Source organism: Ipomoea triloba, chromosome 5, assembly GCF_003576645.1.
Source record: "Ipomoea triloba cultivar NCNSP0323 chromosome 5, ASM357664v1".
Lineage (NCBI taxonomy): Eukaryota > Viridiplantae > Streptophyta > Magnoliopsida > Solanales > Convolvulaceae > Ipomoea > Ipomoea triloba.
In genome coordinates this window covers 23567989-23591208 of record NC_044920.1, presented here as the reverse complement: position 1 = coordinate 23591208, position 23220 = coordinate 23567989, and the positions used below count along the sequence as shown (strand labels likewise).

General features: G+C 33.6%; 3 protein-coding genes and 1 non-coding gene across 8 annotated transcripts; all 4 read left to right on the top strand.

Moving 5' to 3' along the window:
- The first annotated feature begins 232 nt into the window (after positions 1-232).
- LOC116020926 (zinc-finger homeodomain protein 9-like) lies at positions 233-1893 on the top strand. Its single transcript, XM_031261497.1, has one exon. The coding sequence runs from the start codon at positions 519-521 to the stop codon at positions 1542-1544; it is 1026 nt and encodes a 341-aa protein (XP_031117357.1). The 5' UTR covers positions 233-518; the 3' UTR covers positions 1545-1893.
- A 4449-nt stretch (positions 1894-6342) lies between these two features.
- Positions 6343-6416, top strand: TRNAN-AUU. The gene has a single exon. It is a non-coding gene; the product is annotated as a tRNA-Asn (tRNA).
- A 9587-nt stretch (positions 6417-16003) lies between these two features.
- LOC116019453 lies at positions 16004-20615 on the top strand. Of its 5 annotated transcripts, none has more exons than XM_031259657.1 (6): positions 16004-16316; positions 16558-17405; positions 18290-18706; positions 18795-19033; positions 19575-19685; positions 20276-20411. In XM_031259657.1, the coding sequence occupies exons 1-5, from the start codon at positions 16216-16218 to the stop codon at positions 19677-19679; spliced, it is 1710 nt and encodes a 569-aa protein (XP_031115517.1). In that variant the 5' UTR covers positions 16004-16215; the 3' UTR covers positions 19680-19685; positions 20276-20411. The 5 variants fall into 5 exon arrangements, 4 of the variants coding, with proteins under 4 accessions (XP_031115517.1, XP_031115518.1, XP_031115515.1 ...); XR_004098722.1 differs by having other exon boundaries at positions 16006-16316; positions 19569-19685; positions 20276-20298; XM_031259658.1 differs by lacking the exons at positions 19575-19685; positions 20276-20411 and adding an exon at positions 19731-19960.
- Positions 20616-21772: 1157 nt separating this feature from the next.
- On the top strand, positions 21773-23180 carry LOC116019183 (60S ribosomal protein L34-like). The gene is made up of 4 exons (XM_031259327.1): positions 21773-21930; positions 22122-22201; positions 22719-22828; positions 22918-23180. Exons 1-4 carry the CDS (start codon positions 21852-21854, stop codon positions 23009-23011), a joined length of 363 nt encoding a protein of 120 aa, XP_031115187.1. The 5' UTR covers positions 21773-21851; the 3' UTR covers positions 23012-23180.
- The last annotated feature ends 40 nt before the right edge of the window (positions 23181-23220 follow it).

The window sequence follows — 23220 nt, the reverse complement described above, 5'->3', positions numbered from 1 at the left end:
AAATTGCAATATTAATTGTGAATAAAACAAAAATATTAACATTAGCAATACATATACTAAATTATTATATGTGTAATAAAAATTGACATTTATTACACACATGGTACAAGCACTACACAGCGTAAGTGAGGTGGGCCACCACCGCAGCAGCTGCGTATGGGATAACCATGGGATTAAATTAGGAATTGGACCAACCAAGGTCAAAAAATTACAAATTAATTAAAGGAGAGAGAGAGAGAGAGAGTTAAGAAGGACGACCACAAAAAACCAAGATTTTTATTATCTCAGATCCTCTCTATTCATCTCTACCCATCCATCATCTTCATCAGCAACCTCCCACAGAGCCATAATATTCCAACACAAAATTCATTTCGTTTCCCCGCTCTCATCTTTACTGTCTTCAATGGAGAAAGATGGTAGTTTCTGGGCGTGAAGGCTTAAAACCCTAATCTAAGGTTACAGGAGAGAGTAGAGTGAGAAGTTTAGAGGGCCACTGGCCACTGCTTGATGTTTAGAGCATGGATTTAGGCAGTAATAATCCTCCGGCAGCCAACAACACGAGCTCCGCCGCGGCGGCGGCAGTTAAAGGCGGTGATGTTCAGGAAAGTGAGACGCCGGCGGCGGCGAGGATCTCGGCGGTGAAGCCTTTGTCTTTTAGCAGTAACGGTGTGCTGAAACGCCACAATTCGCTCCACCACCACCACAACCACCACGCGGTGGTGGTTGTGTACAAGGAGTGCCTGAAGAACCACGCCGCGAGTATCGGCGGCCACGCCGTGGACGGTTGCGGGGAGTTCATGCCGTCCCCAACTGCCAATCCTGCGGACCCCACCTCGCTGAAATGCGCGGCGTGTGGGTGTCACCGGAATTTCCACCGCCGCGAGCCGGACGAGCCGCTGGCGCCGCCAGCGCTAGAGTACCAGCCGCACCACCGCCACCACCCGCCTCCGCCGCCGCCGCCGCCGCCGCACGACCACAGCAGCCCGAATTCCCCGTCTCCGCCGCCGATCTCTTCCTCGTACTACCCCTCCGCGCCGCACATGCTCCTCGCGCTTAGTACCGGCTTATCCGGTCACCCGGCGGCCGACAACACCACAACCCCAATTTCCGCCCCCTCATCCGCCCACATGAAAGGGAGAAAGCGGTTCCGAACAAAATTCACCCAAGATCAGAAAGACAAAATGCTGGATTTCGCCGAGCGGGTCGGGTGGAAGATTCAGAAGAGAGACGAAGAACTAATCAACGATTTCTGCCGCGAAATTGGAGTCGAGCGAGGAGTTTTAAAGGTCTGGATGCACAACAACAAGAACACTGTCGGCAAGAGAGACAACATAACAACAACCACCCCTCCCGCCGCCGCCGCCTGCGGCGGCGGCGGCGGCCCCACCGAGAACGGAAATTCTCACAGTCTCGGTTTCGACATCGGCCGCGTAAACTCCGCCCCACTCACCTCCGACAACAACGGCAGCCATAGCCAAAACCACTACGCCCTCCACGGCGGCGGCGACGTTCTCGCCGCTAATGGGTCGTCGTCTTCTTCCTGATCCGCCACGTGGAAGGGGAGAATAAGAAAGATTTTAGAATCTGCGGCAAAATTTGCAGGAAACGGAACCAACTATGGTGAGGCCACTACTACTGTTCTATCTTAGCTACTACTGCTTATTCACAAAGAGCCTATTTTAGATCTTCTGTTTCGACTGTTCTTAATGATTAGTGCTCTAATCTGAGGAAAATCTGCACAATATCGTTCTCATGAGCAATTTAATTTGTTTATTTTTCATTCTCATCATCTTGACCTGTAAATTATAACCTTAGGATCTCCAAAAAAAATTTCAGTCTTTTCCCATTTTCCTTGTTTCTTGAATCCTCCATTAATGGGTTTCCCAGATCAGACCATGAAGAGTTAAACTGGCCTAGATTTGTTTGGTTTAATTTTCTTGATTCTGAATTCTCTAATATACTATAATACTGTGCATTCTTGGCTAATCTAATTAATGAATCTTGAAAAACACATAATTTACTTGGGTTTAAAGGCTAAATTAATGGAGCAATGATGTTGTTCAGATGTGCTGTAGAGACACTTTTTCAGTTTTCAGTTCTCAGTTTTGCCAGTAAGTATTGCACTACAGACTTCCATAGTGTATAATAATCATTCTTTATCTGCCTCTATGGCCTATTCCGAATGGATAATGATAAAGAGGGTTAATTAATTAAGGTTTGTTTTTTGTTCACCTTTTCTGGTTTTAATAATCGTGTTAATTGTCATTATTAAGGTTGCTTAAGGATGCTTCCCCATTCCGTAAAGTGTTAACACTGCCAAATATAGAAAGCTTACCACGCACCAAGATTTGTTAATTAATAAAATACTATGTTAATCATAGGTTTGCCTAAAGTTAGACCAGATTGATGGTGTACTGAAATCAGAAATTACCCTTTTAAAAATCATTTTAAGGTTGTGTGGGGAATGTTGTTTGGTGGGTGGGCTCTGATTAAGTAAATTATTAGCAATAATATGTTGTCTTAATTACTAGAGTACTATTACCCTACTCCTAAACATTTGGAGTACAGTCACTAGTTCACCTTGAGTTAACACTTCTTTTTTTGGTTGGATTGTGTAGTTAAAAACGCGAGCCTTTATCTATTAAAGCGTGGGTTCTTGTCACAAATTCATCTTGAGTTAACGCATTTTGATTGTTTAATTGTCTTACTAAAAATCCAGTGTCTTTATTGTCCTGTTATAACGTGTGTTCTTGTCACAAATTCAACTTGGGTTATAGTTTTTTGGTTTTTTATTGTTTAATTGAGAATGTGTGTTGTTATTGTGCCGTTAAAATACATGTTCTCGAACAAAATTTGTATTGTTCTAAAGAAAATGTGATGGATGGATTGTACGTTTACTCTCCAATGAGATATGTTCAAAAAAATGTGTAGTATTATTCGATGGACTTGTATTCTCAAACGAGATTTGTCTCGTTAATTAAAAATTGTTATTTTTTACTGTCTCGATAAAACTTGAGTTATCAAACTAGATTTATACTCCTAGAAAAAATGGGTATTACTATTCGATAGACCATGCATTTACTCTTGAATGGGATTGGTCTCGAAAAACGTGTAGTATTATTCAATTGGTCATATGTGCATTCTCAAATTGGATTTGTCTCACTAATTAAAAATGTTCACTTTTACTACTCCGATAAAACGTGAATTCTCAAACTAGATTTATACTGCTAGAAAAATGGCTATTATTGTTCAATGGACCATACATGTACTCTCAAATCTAGGAAAATGTATAGTATTATTTCATGAATGATATGAGTATTCTCAAACGGGATATGTCCCGTACCAGAAAGAAAATGTGAAATACATATGGATCTATAAGTTGAATCATTGGGATTGAGCATGCCTTGCGTCGGTAAAAATAGGAAAAATAAATAAATAAATTCTAATATTGCTAAGAAAGACAATTAGGAGAGGGTAGTGTCTTGCAGTATGACTTTCCTTTTAAGGGAAGTAGCCCTATAAACTTTCATAATTATTTGAAGGTAGTGACGATAGGGCACATGTCTTGTCCATCGTTGGCTAAGGTGTGGGTTTGGTTTCTGGTCTGCTCACTACTTTGTGAAGTCATTAGTACTCTTATAATGTTCTGTTAGAGGGATGCAATCTCACTTGTGCCCTAAAGCTTAGTCTTGCTAGAGATGCAACAACCCAATCATTTGTCTACAATGTGTCACATCAAATAAAATTTTACGCTAAAAAAATACTTGTAAAGTTATTTTGACTGTATCATACGTAGTATTATTTTTTTCTGATTCTGAGGGTTTGCTTTGACCGTCTAGCTTTTCATTTTGAAAAGATCGCGCCTTAATTTCGATGGTTGAATTTATTCATCTCACTTTTCGTTTTAAAAGAATTGCACCGTACCCTGGTTTAGAGTGTGGGTTTGCTCATCTTCTTTTTCGTTTTTTAAACGAATTGCACACCTTAATTTCAAAGGTTTTCTCCCCGTTTTTACCCTTTGTCTTGGTACCTTGTGTTTCTGAACTATTAGGGGTCCTCAGATTACCTTAGGGAATGTCAGATCGCTGGGAACCTTGTTCTAAAATGGGCATTAGCTAGTTTAAAATTGTCAAAAACAATACATTTGGAGTTGAATTATCAACTAAAGAATAGTACACATATACAGTCATACTTGTGAACTGAATGTGAACTATACAAGAGTGTTTGACAAAAACATCCACCGTACTCGAACTGTTTAATGATGGGAATGAACTGTATGTCACGATATTCGAACTTTTCTGGTGTTTTGAGCCACTTTACTCAACATTATTATTTAGGTTTGCAATCTTATCATTGTCAAAAGTCTGATTACACATGAAAGCTAGGTTGTTTCTTACCTACCTCTGTTCATAATTCATTATGAACTCCATTAAAAAAAAAAAAAAAAAAAAAAAACCCTCAAATTGGACGTACTGTCAATCGAAGAATGGAATGAAGTAGGTGATCGATATTGGGCCTCTGTGTATTGCTGCAGCTAGGCCTTTAATTTGCTCAGATGCATGCAGCCATTAATTTGAAATTTAAGGGTTTCACAATATGGGGATAGATTGGGAGTGAAGAGCATTCAATGAGGCTTTATTAGAGGTGTCAAAGGAATTGATTATGGAATGCTACATTAGGGCCCCATGCCCCGGCCCGACATAGTATTTAGGAAGATTTAAATCATGGTAACTCTTTTTTGACTCGGTCCTTGGTATTTCTTTCCAAACTTCACCCCGGTGAATCTGTGATCGACCAACTGAGTAGCTCATGCTGACGAATGATACATTTGCTCACAAAGAGCTAAAGTACGTGTGTTGAAGAAGTTATTTCAATCATTTCTTTCGCTAGATTGTTATAATTTCATAGCTGAGTTGTGCTTACATATTCTTATTTTGGCCCTGCTTGGTAAATAATCAGCCTATCAGTCAATTTTGGCTTATTTGATCACTATTAGTTGTTTGGTTAATAAGCTTTTTGTAACTCCAAAATACTAAAATTCAAAAGGCTACTCAAAACAGCCTTTTCAATTAGCTTTTTAAGAAAAGAAATTATACTAAACAACTATCAGCAAACAGCTAATCTATCAAACAACTTTTTACAATCAGCTAATGTTATTAACAAATCATACCTTCTAACCCAAACAGCCAACCCAATCAGCCAACAGCCATTTACCAAACAGGGCCTTTGTCCGATTAGAGATCATTAATTAATATACATCCTCAATTATATTCAACCGAGCTGAGAATACAATATACTTGTTTTTTTCTAAATAAATAACTACTATATTTTGAAAATATCATATTGCCACCATAAATTCATAGACAATGAAAAGAATTCCATGGTGGGTTCAAAAGCAAAAATCCCCCTCCCCCACTCCCCTTCTCTTCTTCCTCACTTTCAATCGTTGTCTTGCTCATGCCGTGTTGTCTCTCTTAACTCTTCTCCAACCATTGACTATGATAATTGTGTTTTAAAGTCATATTATACATCATTTTAAGAACATAAATCATATTAAACGTCGTACTTTGATTAGTCATATATTAAATTATAATTCTCACGTAATTAAGCATCCAAGTTACAAATTACAAATTCTATTGCAAATAACATTTTGGTTACGCAAGTAATTGTTATTATATTCCACAATGATTTACATCTTTTAATTTCATCCACAATTTGACCTAAAAATGGTTTTCTAGGAGATTAGGGTAGCTATGCATGGGCCCTTGGGAAAATAGAAAGTTGAGGCTGGACCACCCAATCTTTATGAGGTATGAAGCATTTAAAAAGCATATTACACTTTGTTGCGCTTTCATGGTGGTCCAACATTTATTTTTTGTTTTTCAAAAATTTAAATTCCTTCTGACAATATATAAATGTATTTTATGAAATTATTGACTTTGTTGATAACTCAGTAATATAATTTCTTGTTTAGATTTTCACTAGGAACATCTTTTAGTTAATTGTCATTTTAGCATCTATTTGCTTGGCGAAAGATTCCTCACGATTAAATAGTATCTAATCCATTTAAACTTTAACCGAGTAGGTGTACGTAACATTATTGGCCAGAAATCTCACATGCTAAAGCCACTTTGGAGTTGAATTCTTGCACGTTGATAATGAGGTGTTTGAAGTTTAAGGAAAGTGGGCATGTGTTAGAAATAATGATGAGAGACTAAAACACGTTTGCTTACACAAATTAGGAAACTAGGAGGCAGATAAGACTTTATGTCTTTATCCCATTTTTATTTTGATGTCCACAAGATTGCGATGTATAATTTGTAGTGAAATATTTTGATGTTTGTTGGAATAGCTCAGTTGGTTAGAGCGTGTGGCTATTAACCATAAGGTCGAAGGTTCAAACCCTTCTTCTAGCGGATTGAAATGTTAAAAAAAAAACATTTCCTTATTTTGGTTGGGGAAGAGGTGTATCGTTTTTTAATTCCCTACGTCCAGTTTATAAAATAAGCCCATTAAGTATGGAATGAACCCAAAATTAAGAAATTTGGGGTACATATTATCATTCAGAAACAATGCTACAAGTCCATGAAAGTGTGGAATGAACCCAAAATAAGAAATTTGGGCCTATTTTGGTTTCTGTAGAAGTGTATTCAGGCCCAATTATTAAATTTGAGTTTTTTCTCAAAATGGTCCCCAACTATTGCTCATTCTCAATTTTGCATTTCGACTTTCAATTGCACCTAATGTAGTGCCTCGACTTTCAAAAACTCACCCATTTTGGTCATCCGTTACATATTCCGTCAAATCAGTATTAAAATGGAGGGTATTTTCGTCCATTTACCTATTGTTAGCCTAATAAACATTGAGAAATAGTTGAGGGACAATTTTGAGAATAGTCAAAGGACCATTTTGGGAAAAACTACTTTATTTATTTCATTTTTGTTTATTTTCATTTTTTAGACTCTATAAAATTAGAATTTCTATACATTTTTTTCCTATAAATATAAATAGTTAAAATCGCGCATTCCAACATCAAAATTTTTAACTTTCTTTACAGACTTTTCCCCTCTAAATATACAAACTATTCCTATGAATTTTTACAATAAGTTCCGTAAATTTCATAAATACTCATATACTTCTTCTTTTTTTTTTTTTTTAATGTTCATAGACAATCAATCACTATGTATCACATTAATTAAATATTACTTTTACCATTGAAAATAATATATTTTTTTCAAGCATAGACACCCAAAGAGTGTAAAATGTAGAGAAAATATTGGACCGAAAAGTAATTTTTTCTAGTAAACTTCTCAGATGAGCCGAAAAGTAAAATCTCGTCAATATTTCCTGCAATATTTTATGTATTTGATTTTGAAGTAATTATTAAATTTTATATTAATTTACATTATTTAAGATATTGTATGACATCTTTTATATGTTTTCCTCTTCTTATTTTTTATTAATTATTAATTATTAATTATTAAGGCAAGTATAATTTATTTTGTAATGTAGACACATTATTTTTAATAATTTTGATTTAATTAAATTATACCTTAATTATAAAAATCCTACCTAACAATTTTAGTATATTACACGGGACACAATAATTATTATAAATAATGTTTAATAATTGTCAATTTGTATTCAACAATAAAATTTATAGTTAATTTTTAAGTCAATCATAAAATCTTTTGTGCTGTGGGCACATTATTTTTAATTATTTGAGTTTAATAATATTATATCTTATTTATAAAAAAATCCAAAGTAATATATTTAGTACTACGGATGTGACTAAGAATTATTTTAATCGGTGCTTAAAAATAAGTATTTATAAAATTTACGAAACTTATTGTAAATGTGCATACGAATAGTTTGTATATTTAGATAGAGGGAAAAAGTCTGTAAAAAAGTTAAAAATTTTTAGGGTGGATTGCACGATTTTAACTATTTATATTTGTAAGAAAAAATGTATAGGAATTCTAATTTTATAGAGTCTAAAAAATGAAAATAAATAAAAATGAAATAAATAAAATAGTTTTTCCCAAAATGGTCCCTTGACTATTCTCAAAACGGTCCCTCAACTATTTCTCAATGTTTATTAGGCTAACAATAGGTAAATGGACGAAAATGCCCTCCATTTTAACACTGGTTTGACGAATTATGTAACGGAGGACCAAATTGGGTGAGTTTTTGAAAGTCGAGGGACCACATTAGGTGCAATTGAAAGTCGAAATGCAAAATTGAGAATGAGCAATAGTCGAGGGACCATTTTGGGAAAAAACTCTATTAAATTTCCTACATCCCCATTTATATGTCAAGTTTTGTTAACGAGATTTGGCCGCGGTACTAGTGTATTTACTATTTAGGCCCATTAAAAAGCTCAATTTTTAAATTCCATTTCTTATTTCTACTAGTTACAATACGTGTATTGCGCGAATAGTCCAATCCCCAATATGTATTTTTGAATTAGTATTTCTATCAAAGTATTATATGGTATCCTAGTGTATATCAATGCAAGATTATCAATTTTTTCATAAAAGTAAATATTTCAAAAATGCATAAATATGATATGTGGCAGAAATATTGAATTAACTGGTGCAATAACAGTTTTAGAGGGAAGTACCCCCACTGGATAGTACCCTATGCATAGTTTTTGCAACAGAAAATCCTATTAATTGGCATGATCCATACTACCCTTTTGTTGACCCTTCCGCCAGAAATGAATTCTTGATTTGATCTAGTCTCCCGGTGTAATTCAATGCAATTTTAGTGCCTTGGCGAGTGCACCTTCAAAAACATAACCAAATCCCCCTTTCTAAAAAAGACAATGAAAATAAGCATAGTTTCTGATATGTGTGGAATATATATTGTAAATTATGTGTATTGTTTCATCAATGCCAATGTGTGATTCTAATAATTGACCAAAGTTCATGTTAAACTTTATATTGTATTTTTTTTTGAAAACAACCATCAAATCGAACTATTATTGCGAAATCATATCACAAATACATATACAATGAGGGATATGCGCGTCCCTCACCTCCCGACCAGTATACGAGCAAGAAGCTCTGGGCAGAGAGTGAGTAATCACATTGGTTGTTATATAGTATTTTTTAATATACACTAACATATTTATAGTATATGTTTAACAATAATGTCAATTTTGATTGTGATGAGGTTCGAACCTAAGACATTCCTTATAAAAATCAATGAGTAAGTTAATAATAATAAATAGTTAACAGAATATTCCATTACTAAAGTTTACACTGACAGGATGCTGGGGTATTTAGAAAAAGTAAATGATATAATACATGGTAAAGTAGGAAAAATAATTTAAAATACTAAACTCAAAATAATATGAACCATTCATCTCACCAAACAATTACACCAACATTTTTTAGTTTCCGGTAGGGACCTAAATTTATTGGCTCTTATTAGGTTTGTATATACAAGTATTTCCTACATCCCAATTTATATGTCCGATTCTGTTAACGAGGTTCAAATCAAGTTATATCATAATTTAATTTTTTGTAATGTTTATATTAGTGTTACTATATAAAATTTATATTTTTTGAAATTACATCAAAAGTATTATTAACAACAAAAGGTTAGTTGATTTAAAAGTTATAACAAAATGTTTTAAAAAAAAAAAGCGAAAAAAGAGGAATTAATTTGACCAATAAATATTAAATATGAGAAAAAAAAAATTATGGTCCAATTTATCTTGGTGGTAGACTGAGTATTTCTAGTTCGAGAAGAACTACTATTAAACACCACTAGATCAGACTAGTGTTGGGTTGAGCCCTTTTTATGATTCAAAAATCATACTCCGTATTAGGTAATGAAATCATTTTTTATAATCATTTATCATAAGAGTAAAATGTGTTGTTTAAGGAGTACTTTAGGAATATTAACAATAAACATAGGTACTTATAATTACTACCTTTGACCTTAATGGATTTGGGTGATCAATAAGTAACAAAATCTTGAATCTATGATATAGGTAATACGTCTAATTGTCATTAAAGTTTGGGTCACATTTTGTCTATTGGACAAGAAACCCGGCCAATATCTTCCAACAACTATTATAAAAAATGCACTTAATAACATATTATCATCTATTTATAATAATAAAGTTGTAGTCACAACTTCACATAGACAACTCAATTAATCGAATGAGTGAAATTTATCATAAGAAATCAATGATTGAGTCTTACTATCCACGGTGTGAAAGCAATCCTCCACAATTATTGGGACATGGAGTGTTTCAGTTACACATTTATATTTATACTAGTTTTTCTTATGTGCGATGCACAAAACATAGGTGCTCGATATTAGTATTTTGTATTAAAATTTTAAATTTATTTAAATTTTAATATAGAAAATAATAATAATAATAATAATAATAATAATAATAATAATAATAATGTAAAATATTTTTATAAATTGAATATTTATATTTTTAAAAATAACTAACATATAACTCTAACATTTAATGTGTATATATTATTATTATTATTATTATTATTATTATTATTATTATTGAAGATAAGAAAATATATGGTGGATGCATGTGCATAGTAACAATAGTGGAAAAGATAACGGAAGTTATAACGGTAATGGTATATTTGTCCAAAATATTATATAGTAAACTTTTATAGCATAATGTACAAAAAAAATTAACTGGAAAAACTGGCATAAATGAGGAGTATAACCTTCATTCGCATTTATTATGTTTTTAGATATTATAGGTTATAACTCTAAAATTTTGCATGAATTTAGGCTCTGTTTGGCAGAGCTTATAGCTTATTTTAAGCTACTAATAAGCTATAAGCTCTGTTTGGTAATGTTCCTAAAATAAGCTAGTAACTTAAAATAGGAGCTTATTTTTGAACGCTACCTAAGATAGCGTTTCAAAATAAGCTATTAGTTTCCTAACTTTTTTTCCATCTTTAACCTTATTATTTTAAAGAAATGACATCATTTACCCTTCCCAATTAAAACCCTTTTCTATTCTTATTTATTCGCAATTTTCACGCTAATCGCTTCATCTTCATTCACTCTCCGCAGAAGCATCGCCCATCAGCCACCTCGCTCCGCAGTCTGCAACCGACCAATCGCAATATCATCCGTCTGTAGGTATGTATATATTTATTTTGTTGTATTACTTGTATATTTTTTTTTCTATTGCATCCCGTATATCCGTAAGCTTGTATATGATATATATTTCATGTATTCCTTCATTTTATATATATATATATATTAATGTAATCTGCAGTGTTTGTTTTTGAATATAAAAATATATATATATATTAATGAAATCTGCAGTGTTTTTGATATAATGTAATTTGAAGAATTAAAGTAAGTTTCTGCAGTGTTTGTAATCTGTAGGATTCTACCCAAGTTTTATCAATGTAATCTGCAGTGTTTGTTTTTGATATAATATATATATATATTAATGAAATCTGCAGTGTTTTTGATATAATGTAATTTGAAGAATTAAAGTAAGTTTCTGCAGTGTTTGTAATCTGTAGGATTCTACCCAAGTTTTATCAATGTAATCTGCAGTGTTTGTTTTTGATATAATATATATATATATTAATGAAATCTGCAGTGTTTTTGATATAATGTAATTTGAAGAATTAAAGTAAGTTTCTGCAGTGTTTGTAATCTGTAGGATTCTACCCAAGTTTTATCAATGTAATCTGCAGTGTTTGTTTTTGATATAATATATATATATATTAATGAAATCTGCAGTGTTTTTGATATAATGTAATTTGAAGAATTAAAGTAAGTTTCTGCAGTGTTTGTAATCTGTAGGATTCTACCCAAGTTTTATCAATGTAATCTGCAGTGTTTGTTTTTGATATAATATATATATATATTAATGAAATCTGCAGTGTTTTTGATATAATGTAATTTGAAGAATTAAAGTAAGTTTCTGCAGTGTTTGTAATCTGTAGGATTCTACCCAAGTTTTATCAATGTAATCTGCAGTGTTTGTTTTTGATATAATATATATATATTAATGAAATATGCAGTGTTTTTGATATAATGTAATTTGAAGAATTAAAGTAATGCAGTGTTTTTGATATAATGTAATTTGAAGAATTAAAGTAAGGCAGTGTTTTTGATATAATGTAATTTGAAGAATTAAAGTAAGTTTCTGCAGTGTTTGTAATCTGTAGGATTCTACCCAAGTTTTATCAATGTAATCTACAGTGTTTGTTTTTGATATAATATATATATATATATATATTAATGAAATCTACAGTGTTTTTGATATAATGTAATTTGAAGAATTAAAGTAAGTTTCTGCAGTGTTTGTAATCTGTAGGATTCTACGCAAATTTTATCAATGTAATCTGCAGTGTTTGTTTTTGATATATATATATATATATAACAGATATGATGAAATGGTTTTCAAGTATTCAACACCATTGTTTCCTTTTTTTTTGTTTTTTATTTTTGATATGTATCCATTGTTTCCTTTTTTTTTGTTTTTTATTTTTGATATGTATATTAAAGATATGAAATAATTTTCAAGTATTCAATCACTGTTTCCTGTTGCTCTTTGTTTTTTTTTTTTTAATATTTCTATTCAAGTATTCAACTACTAATGCTTGTTTAAATTGGATTATTATTATATTATTGTTGTTGTTATTTCTAAATTAGCAATATGACTTCAACAAATGATAATATGGATGGAGAGAATTTTAAGTGGACCAATGAGTACATGGTGGTCTTTTGTGAGATTTGTATCAAATATATTCGAAAGTATGGGCGTGGATTAATGAAATGGAAAGAAATTAAAGAAGAGTTTGAAGCTACTGCCAAACGGAAAATTTCAAATAAAAGTTTAAAGAATAAGTGGGATGCTATGAAAAAAGAATGGAGAACTTGGAAGCAGCTGAAACGTGAAGAAACTGGTTTAGGGTGGGATCCTAGTACACATAAGATTAGTGGCTCTGATGAATGGTGGGAGAAAAAAATCAGGGTTAGTATTATAGATTTTTAAGATTAAAACATAACTATATTTTGGTGTTGATTGTAAACTTATTCTTTTCATTTCTTTTGTAGGAGAACTCCGAGTATAAAAAATTTCGTAATAAATCCATCGATCCTGCAATGGATGATTTGTGGTCTAAATTATTTGAAGATAGCTATGCAAATGGTGAAGGTTGTGTTGCACCCACTATGGATCCTCAATTAGTGCAACCTGTTGATATTGAGGAAGAAAATATAGAAAGTGAAGAAGAGAATAGGACTATGCAAGGATTTGAAGATTTGTTATATTCTCAGGATAACCAACATTCTTCCCAATTGCATGATTTGGAGGTAGATGAGTCTTCATTTTGGAATAATTTCATGAGTGAGGTGAACCATTGTGTTGGTAACCAGGATGTTAGTGGTACTCAAGTACCTAGACAATCTCAAAGTAATAATGTTAGAAAATGTGCAAAAACTCAGAATATTGGTCTTAAACCCACTCAAATGACGCGTAAGAGGAGACAATCGGGAGGAGCAGCTCAACTTTCTAGTCAATTGGATAGTTTGATTTCAAATTCAAACCGGGCATTGGACGTTTTAATAGGGGATAGTACTGTGAATACTCAAAGCACTACAACTGTTAGTCTTGCTGCAGCAATAAGTGTTATTAACCGCATGTTTACGGAGGGTATTATGGAAAAAGGTGGAGATTTGTGGTGTTTTTCTCTCAGCTTTCTTAAAGATGATTTGAATAGGGAAATTTTTTCCAATATTGATGATGACTTCTTTAGAAAAGCTTGGTTGAAGTATATGCATGATACAAGCAAGTGAATGCTCATTTTATTTCAATATGTTTGGTTGTAATTTCAATTTGACATTTGTGTGTTTGAACATTAATTTTTGTATGAATTAATTTTATGAACTATAAACATTTTGTTTCACTTTATATATTTTAAAATATATGTTCTTATGTTTGAACATTATTTCAATATGTTTGGTTTTCATTATTTTATATTTATTAGGTACATCATGGAGTTGGAACGGAAAAGAAAAAAGAGAAAGCATGCACTTTGTGCAATTATAACATCGTATGCCACAATTGCTTTAACCAAAACATATTACTATAAATATATTTATAAAGAACCTTGTATGACTTCACTTTTTAGAGGACAGGAATGGATGAGAGAAGTCTTGAATGGACATCCTATTCGATGTGTAAATGCATTTAGAATGGACTCCGCTTTGTTTAAGCAATTATGTGAAGACTTATATTCAAAATATGGATTACGATCTACTAGGAATATGTCAATTGTGGAGAAAGTTGGTATATTTATATACACACTTGCTATGGGTGCTTCAAATAGAGATGTTGGAGAGCGATTTCAACGTTCCGGTGAAACAATAAGTAGAGCATTTCATGAAGTTTTGGAAGCAATTAGTGGTAGGAGTAGGGGATATCAAGGGCTTGCACGTGATATCATAACACCAAATGATCCTACATTTCAAGCTATACCGTCTTACATTACTAATGATGCACGATACATGCCATATTTCAAGGTAAAATGTAACCATTACTATTATTATTATTATTATTATTATTATTATTATTATTATTATTATTTTAAGATTGATTATCTAATATATATGATAAATAGGATTGCATTGGATGTATTGATGGTACTCATATAGCAGCATGCATTCCTGAGGCTGATCAATTGCGATATAGAGGGAGAAAAGGAATTCCTACTTTCAATGTTATGGCAGCGTGTGACTTTGATATGTGTTTCACTTTTATATCTGTTGGATGGGAAGGATCCGCACATGATACACGTGTATTTGTTCATGCAATTAGTACACCATCAATGAACTTTCCCACCCAAGCCGCCACAAGGTATCATATTCGTATTACTTTAACTCTAATAAAAATCATATAATTTTATTCTTTATAATTGTTTAGTGTTATATTTTTTTTAGGAAGATATTATTTGGTAGATAAAGGATATCTAGATAAACAAGGATATTTGGTACCGTATCCAAGAATAAGGTATCATCAATCTCAATTTGAACAAGAGCCGCCAACTAATGCTCAAGAAGCATTCAATCGTGCATATTCTTCTCTTCGAAGTTGTATTGAGAGGTCATTTGGAGTATTGAAGAAGAGATGGAGGATACTTGCTAAAATGCCACAGTTTAGTGTGGAGACCCAAATTGATGTTATTATGGCCACATTTGCCTGTAGTAATACCTCCACCAACGAAAGTTTAAGTCAGACCTCTACTGAGATGAAGGAGATTCGCAACAATATTGATACTTCATTATGGGATACTAGATCATGATTTGCTAATAGTTTTATTTTCAAACGTTAAATTTTAATATGTAAACAAACAAATTTAAATTTTATGAATATGCCCTTTTTAGTCTTTTTACATTTATCAGCTTATCAAAAAATGCCCTTTTTAGTCTTTTTACATTTATCAGCTTATCAAAAAGTGCCCTTTTTAGTCTTTTTACATTTATCAGCTTATCAAAAAGCTAATTTTTTAGTCTTTTTACATTTATCAGCTTATCAAAAAGCTAATTTTACCAAACATTTACATTTATCAGCTTATCAAAAAGCTAATTTTACCAAACACTTTTAAGCATAACAGCTAGCTTAACAGCTCACCTGTTTTAGCTCCTAACTTATAACTTTTCAGCTTTCACCTCCTTTTCAGCTTTCAGCTACCTTTTCAGCTAGATTTGCCAAACATAGCCTTAGCATTATGCCATGAATATGAACGTGGAATGGAGCAATCTTGTGTAGTTGTGTGTGTTTGGGAGGTGCAGTGGGCAAAATTCCAGACCCAAAAATCTCACCAACTTCAATACATGGGACTCCCTCTTACTAGAAATAATTGTCGGTTACATGTAACTATCTTTCCTTAACTCTCGACAACTCCCGCGTTAAACTTGCAGTCGGGTCGGATTTCAACGTCCTCAGCTCCATCACCCACCCACAAATTAATGTTCTTTCATTGCGTTTTCACACCACCACGCCACCTCCGCTTTTGGTTTGCAGTTGTTGTGTCTATTCCTATGTTTTGAATATCACATATCCAAATTAAAACGTAACCCCTTTCAAGTCCTTTGATTTCCGTGAACTCCTCTGCCTCTGTTGTTGTTGTTCCGTGTCTCTCTTCTCTTTCATATGCTCTGTGAATACTGAATCCATGGCTGATTAAATCCATGGCGTATGTTTCCCACTTTACGTTTCTGGGGACTTTCTCGCTCTCTGTTTTCTCCTACTTGCTCCCACTCTTCTCTCACTTCTCCGCATTCCTCTTCAGGTATCACCCCATTCATTCTATTTTTTTTTAGTACTACGGAATCTGTTACAATGTAGTATTGTTCATAACTACAATTTACTGAAGCACAAAGAGTCAATAGTCGCGAAGTTCGAATCCTCCCTTTTCATGTGGAGTGTAAACCGGGTGCCACTAGACCACAAGGTTTTTGGCCTTTCATTCTATTTTATTGTTTCTTGAATGTTAAGATCTGTCTGATTTAGATTTTTACTTGGTTTTGCAGATTAAGAAAGGGCAATGGTACTTTGGAGAAAAGTTTTGATTTTTCAGAGACGGAGGCGGAGGTTGATGGTGCAGAAAGCAAGAGAGAATCAGGTAAAGCAGAGAACAAATCCCAGAAGCAGAAGGATTGTTTCGATTTCTCCCACGAGGCTCTGTTCCAATCTGAAAAAGAAAAAGAGTGGTTAGTTACAGATTCTTATTCTGCGGCAACTGGTTTTGAGCATATGAGCAGATTAGGAGATTCCTTAAGGAGCGATGGATTCTTGTCAGATGAAGATTTCGAGATCGATTCCTTTAAGGATTTGAACTACGGCGACAACGTTGTTATATTCCACCACCCAGAAATCCCAGACGAAAATAATCAAGATTCTGGGCAGTTTGCTGGCAGTGAAAGTTATGTAATAATGGAAGAAGAGCTCAGGGAGCTGGAACAAGATCATCTCTGCAAGATGGAGAGTATGGCATCAGAATTTTTATCAGAGAGTGATTTTCATGAAGAGTTAGAAAGTGCAGAAGAAGATTTGGATAATTCTGGGGATGCAAACAGATGGGAACATCAAGAGTTGATTGAACAATTGCAGTCAGAAGTCTCAGAACTTAGAAAGGTTAGAACCAATAGCCTGCCCACAATTCTTGAAGAATCTGATGATGAGTCTCCAGAAATGAGTCTCCAGAAATCTGATGAGTCTCCAGAAATGGAAGAAGACTACTGGAAGCCATGGAAGAATGTTGACCAAAGCTTCCAGCCTGAAAATTGCATGGCTGATGAGCTCCACCAATTCTACCATGCTTACAAAGAGAGGATGAGGAGATTTGACATATTGACCTATCAGAAGATGTATGCTATAGGTATGTAAATGGCTTCATTTATGACTTTTTCATAAACACTACATTCCACATTTTCATGCATGCATTAATTTTCTAATGTTTATTCTACATCAATAAAAATCAAGAAAATATAACTAGTAGATAAAAATCAAGAAAATATAACTAGTACCTGTATGGTGGGGTACGGATTGCTATATGCACTTGCTTTTAAACTTCACACCTTATATATATAACTAGTATTTGCATCTTATTATACAGATTGCTGTATACGCTTGCGTTTGATCGAACTTCTATTTTATATTTAAATAATTTGTGTCACTTCTGTTTCCATTATTTTGTGTCCAATAGATAAAATTAACCTAGTATGCAAAAGTGTTGTATGTTGGCTAATGATGACAAACATTTTGCCTCTTTTTCACCTAAAACTGTCACTGTTAAATTAGGTATTGACTAGTTATCTATTAGGTTGTTATTTCTTTATATTAAAATGACTTATTGCCTTATGACATAGGCATATCTTGCTTACAAAAGCAGCCTTTTGTTCTGCTAATTCCTTCCAAAGTGGTGAATTGGTGACCTTTTTTTAAAACAAACCAACTCCAATTAATTCATAGATTCGTAACGCATTACAACAAAAGGAAACTTAGGGCTAGAGTCAAAACACTCAATTGGTGACCTTTTTAGATTAACAAAAAGTTTTGCACCCCAATATTAGTAACCTTATCTGATCAATTGGCACTCAGGTGAGAGATTAAGGGTGAGAACTTAGAATTAAACCTGACAATCTCAGTATGAGAGTCTTATCTAATATGATGGTCTAGTCCTTCCATTTAAGAGGCTACTCAGTCGGTGACGGTGTTGAAACATCTGTGTTTTTCTCCATTTATAATGCAAAATATTTACAGGTTTTCTGCATAAAGAACCTCTAAAAGATCCATTGCAACTACTCTCAACCCAGAAATCTTCATCACTCAAGTCGCTACTTTCACAAAACATTTTGCTATTCAAACACAAAAACCGTGGGGTTGATCCACTGACAAGCTTCATCAAAGAACTGCGCAGAGATCTGGAAACTGTATATGTTGGGCAGATGTGTCTATCCTGGGAATTTCTGCACTGGCAATACGTCAAAGCCTTGGATCTCCGGGGCTCTGATCCGCGCCGACTCCATCTATACAATGAAGTTTCTGAGGAGTTTCAGCAGTTCATGGCGCTCATGCTGAGATTCATGGAAGATGAACCATTTCAAGGGACAAGAGTTCAACATTACATCAAGTGCAGATGTGATTTTCGCAGCCTTCTGCAAGTTCCTCTGATAAAGGGTAAGAATGAAGTGAAAAAAAAAAAAGAAGGTTTTCTGTCAAACAAGAAGATAAGATATTGAAATTAGCTAGGGTTTTGCATGTGCAGAGGATAGCTGGATGGAGGAGACGAAGGCAAGAAGGTTTGAAAATGGTGGCAACCCCATTACAAGTGACATGCTTGTGGAGATCCTGGAAGAATGCATAAGAACATTCTGGCGGTTTGTCAAAGCTGATAAGGAATCCTCTGCAGGCGCGGTGGGGAAGGGGCAAAAGAGAGTGCATCCAGAAGTACGAAATGCAGAAGATATTAGGCTCTTAAGGGAGGTTACAAAAAGTCTTCACAAGGTATGTGTGTAAAGAACTGAGAATCAACCAATCACAATCGATCATGTGTCTAGATGTAACCGATTAGATATAATTTTTTTAAAAAAAGATGGGATGACATTTTTTTTAAATAACTCAAACTTTTGACGCAAGTAACATGTTTAAAAGTGTAAGTAACAGGCTGGTACAAGTGTGCAAATAAAAAGTGCAAGTAAATACGTAGTAATCACTTAAAAGTGCAACCATTTTCATTTAATAATTCAAGTAATTTACCTTTTTAACATTGGTACACCTAATGATAACGTCTCTTACATTGGTGAGCTTAATAATAACGTTAGGTGCACTTAATTAATATTGATGTTCACTGAGTCATTGTACATTATTTGTTGCACTTTTAAATGGATTTTACTTGCACTTTTAATAAACTTTACATGCACTTAGGTGCATTATATAAAATTGTTACTTGCACTTTTAATACAATTTACTTGCACTTCAAAGTTCAATTATTTATGAAAATGTTACGGCATTTTTTTAAATAGTGTTTCTGATCTGTTAGAACTAGACACATGGACAGTTGCGATTGGTTCTCAATTCTCTCCTATGCATGTGGTTCTCACCTGATCCATCTCACCAGTGCACCACTCCACCACTCCAAGTTCACACGTAAACATAGGTTCTCACCTAAAACTCTATTCTCACTCTCAAATTCTTGATGTAGACATTTTGTTTGGACTCACATGATGAAAACAACTTATCATTGTTCGTCACGCCAGAGAGAGTAAAAGTGAAGATGTAGAATTGAGGATACATGCAAGTATAACTCATATAATCTACATACCATGTCTAGTTGTACAAGTGCAATAGACCAATTGTCAATTCTTGTTTTTACAATATTTAATGCAATAATCAACTTTTAGTGGGAATAGAATGTTGACATTCTTGGCTTGATCGAGCATGTTAATTATGGACAATTCAAGTTTTTTTTTTTTTTTTTCGAAAACATGGACAATTTAGATTGGTTAATTTATTTCACAGCAATATTTCCGGCTAGGGTTACAAGGCATGTGAATGTCCTTTATCGGTTAGGGTCACAACTCACAATGCATAATTTACACAATGTACACCCTTGGGTAATAATGACTGTAACTTTTTCTAGTAATTCAAAAATAAGTATACCATATTTAATTTTATCTAGTGCAATTAAACATATCATGCCTGATTGTACTCGACAAAGTTTCTTACCTTATTCCTTTTTTATTGCAGAAGGAGAGGAAGCTGAAAGACATATTGAGAAGTGAAAACAGCATGTTGAGGGGTTTCAGTAGGTGCAAGGAAAAGGATACATATCATCATCATCATGTTCTTTACTTCTTTTCTCAAGTGGATATGAAGTTAGTTTCAAGGGTGCTTAACATGTCTGCAATAACAAGAGACCAACTGCAATGGTGCCATAACAAATTAAGCACCATTAGCTTCCAACAAACAAAAATTCATGTACAACCTTCTTTTTTGCTCTTCCCATCTTCATATTGAAGTAATACTTGTTTATATATACATAAAATTATATAAAAATCAAAGCAATGAATTTTTCCGGCTGTAACAATCTAGGTTAATTAGTTTACCTTCTTATGGTCTTTTATCGACTAAAATCACAAGGCAAACTTCAATCAGAGCGTACTTTCAGATAGCTTTCGTGCAACGCAAACTCGTAAATCAAATCAAGAAACTTTTCCAATTGCTCCAATTGTAATTGATGCAGCCTTCTCTCTGGTCAACACTTTGATAGGATAGTGTATAGAGTTACGTTGATCATATTTTGATTTCAATTTAATTAACCAATCGAATAAAAGTAACTCCTCAATCAGACAATCAGTAGATGATTAAATTAATTAGAATTCACTAAAATATAAGCCTTACTAATACTATATATGAACTCGTTTCATTTTAAAAAACTTCATTAATTCTTTTTTTTTTTTTATGAAAAAAAATTTAAGGTATCAATTTTTATTAATGTCGTGTTATATTCGGTACAAATAATGTAGCAAATTGCACTTATATCTGATACCATTCACATTAAATACTATTATTATCAATGTCAATAGTTCCCAATATAACCCATCCCAGATGCGAGGCACAACACAATATCCGTGCAAAAACTCGTTTTATGATTTTATTACAGTCCTTTGGTTCGTTGAAAAATATTTGAAGAGAAATGAAATTTGAAATTTCGTGGAGAATAAATTTCAGGAAAATAGAATAATGAATATAAAGACCAATCATGTTAATTTTTTTCCCAAGCCTTACGAAAAATAACATTCACCCCTTTACAAAGAATTCATTTTACTCAACTTTGAGGAATTCATTTTTCAATAGAAAAAAATTCCATGAACCAAACAACACAAAACTATATATTTTCCTAACTTTTAGGAAAACATTTTCCAAATGTTTTCCATCCAACTAAACACCTTCTTATACTCAATCATTATTGTATGGACCATAGTCTACACAGTTATGTGGATCATACTACTAAATAATGTATATTCAATATAAAAATAATATATTTTTAATATATTAAAAATTTACTTAATATTCAGGGGGTACATTATTACTTTTTGTTATGGTCCACGTGGCAATAATTTGCCCCTTACACTCCCTATCAGTGTTGGTGAGTTGGCATTATTTTATAATTTCTCAAAGATTGGGGGGCCTATTTTGTAATATACTAGGGTTTGGAAAGGCGAAAGCTATATTGTAGATATTTTTTATAGTCAACTTTTAGCTTTACCGTCAGCGACGAGTAGAAGATACAGCGAATACTGAAAGGGAAGAAGTGAAGAAGATGGTTCAGAGATTGACGTATCGGAAGCGGCATAGCTATGCCACCAAATCAAACCAACACAGGGTCATCAAAACTCCCGGTAATGCTCATCAACAACCGTTGCCTTTACTTAAGTGTATTTTTGTCTTGTTTATCGTTGATCTCTGCTATACATTGGCTCGATCTTCGGTTTTTGATCGTATAATGTGATCGATTATGCTCTGGGTTCTGTTATTAGAAGTAATGAAGTGGTAAAGAGACGGATTAACTTGATAATTTTGGGAAAACTAGGTGGAAAGCTGATTTACCAGAGTACCAAGAAGAGAGCTAGTGGTCCTAAATGTCCTGTTTCTGGGAAAAGAATTCAAGGGGTATGTATGTCTCTTGATTACTTTACATTCTTGTGTTTCAAATGTGATATTCATATTCTGCAACTCTGATCTTCCAATGGAACTATGCAATGCTTCATTTCTGGTTATCCATGGTGACTTTGAACTCAAAACCACCTACTTGAGCACTAGTTGTGAGTGATGAATGCTCACCATCTGAGAAAACCTTCCTATTTGTATTCATCTTGTTTAGTAGCCTATAGAATTTATTTGAATTCATGACCTTTGCTTTTCATATCTTTCTGTTTGGAATATGAGCCTTGGTTGATGAGTTGTTCAAATGGTGTGATGTTTGTGAGTTGATCTTTGTTTTTACCGGGTCACCAAAAACATTATGACATGTACGAATGAATACCTAGCTTAATTAGAGGTACCAGGATGTTAGAAGGTAGCTATTTTCGTGGTACATAGCATATCATTCTGTGGAAGTTGGAAGCATATTTGTATACCGTTTCTTTAGTGCTTAAAGTAAGTGGTGAGGTTTCGTAATGCTGTGTAGATCCCGCACCTAAGGCCTGCTGAGTACAAGAGATCCAGATTGCCTAGGAAGAAGAGGACTGTGAATCGTGCCTACGGTGGTGTCCTGTCTGGCAGTGCCGTTAGGGAGAGGTATGTGTCATTGTGTCCTCTCCGCCTTTCCTTTTTCGTAACACCATTAGCTATGAGTGCATTAACCCAATTATTACTCTTTTGTGTAGAATCATCCGCGCTTTCTTGGTTGAAGAACAAAAAATTGTTAAGAAGGTTTTGAAGATTCAGAAAGCTAAGGAAAAGCAAGCTTCGAAGAACTGAAAATCAGGGATTAATAAAAGTGCCATGATCTCATGAAGCATGATGTTTAGTGTGTTCAGGATTCGGTGTGAACATTTAGTTGAATTTTTACTTTCTAGACTCTAGCTTCGAGTATGATTACCACTCATAATCTGAAAGTATTCTCGTGAAAACGACCTTATTTCGTACAGTCTTCTTGTTATAACAATTTTCATTTTATAGCACTGGCT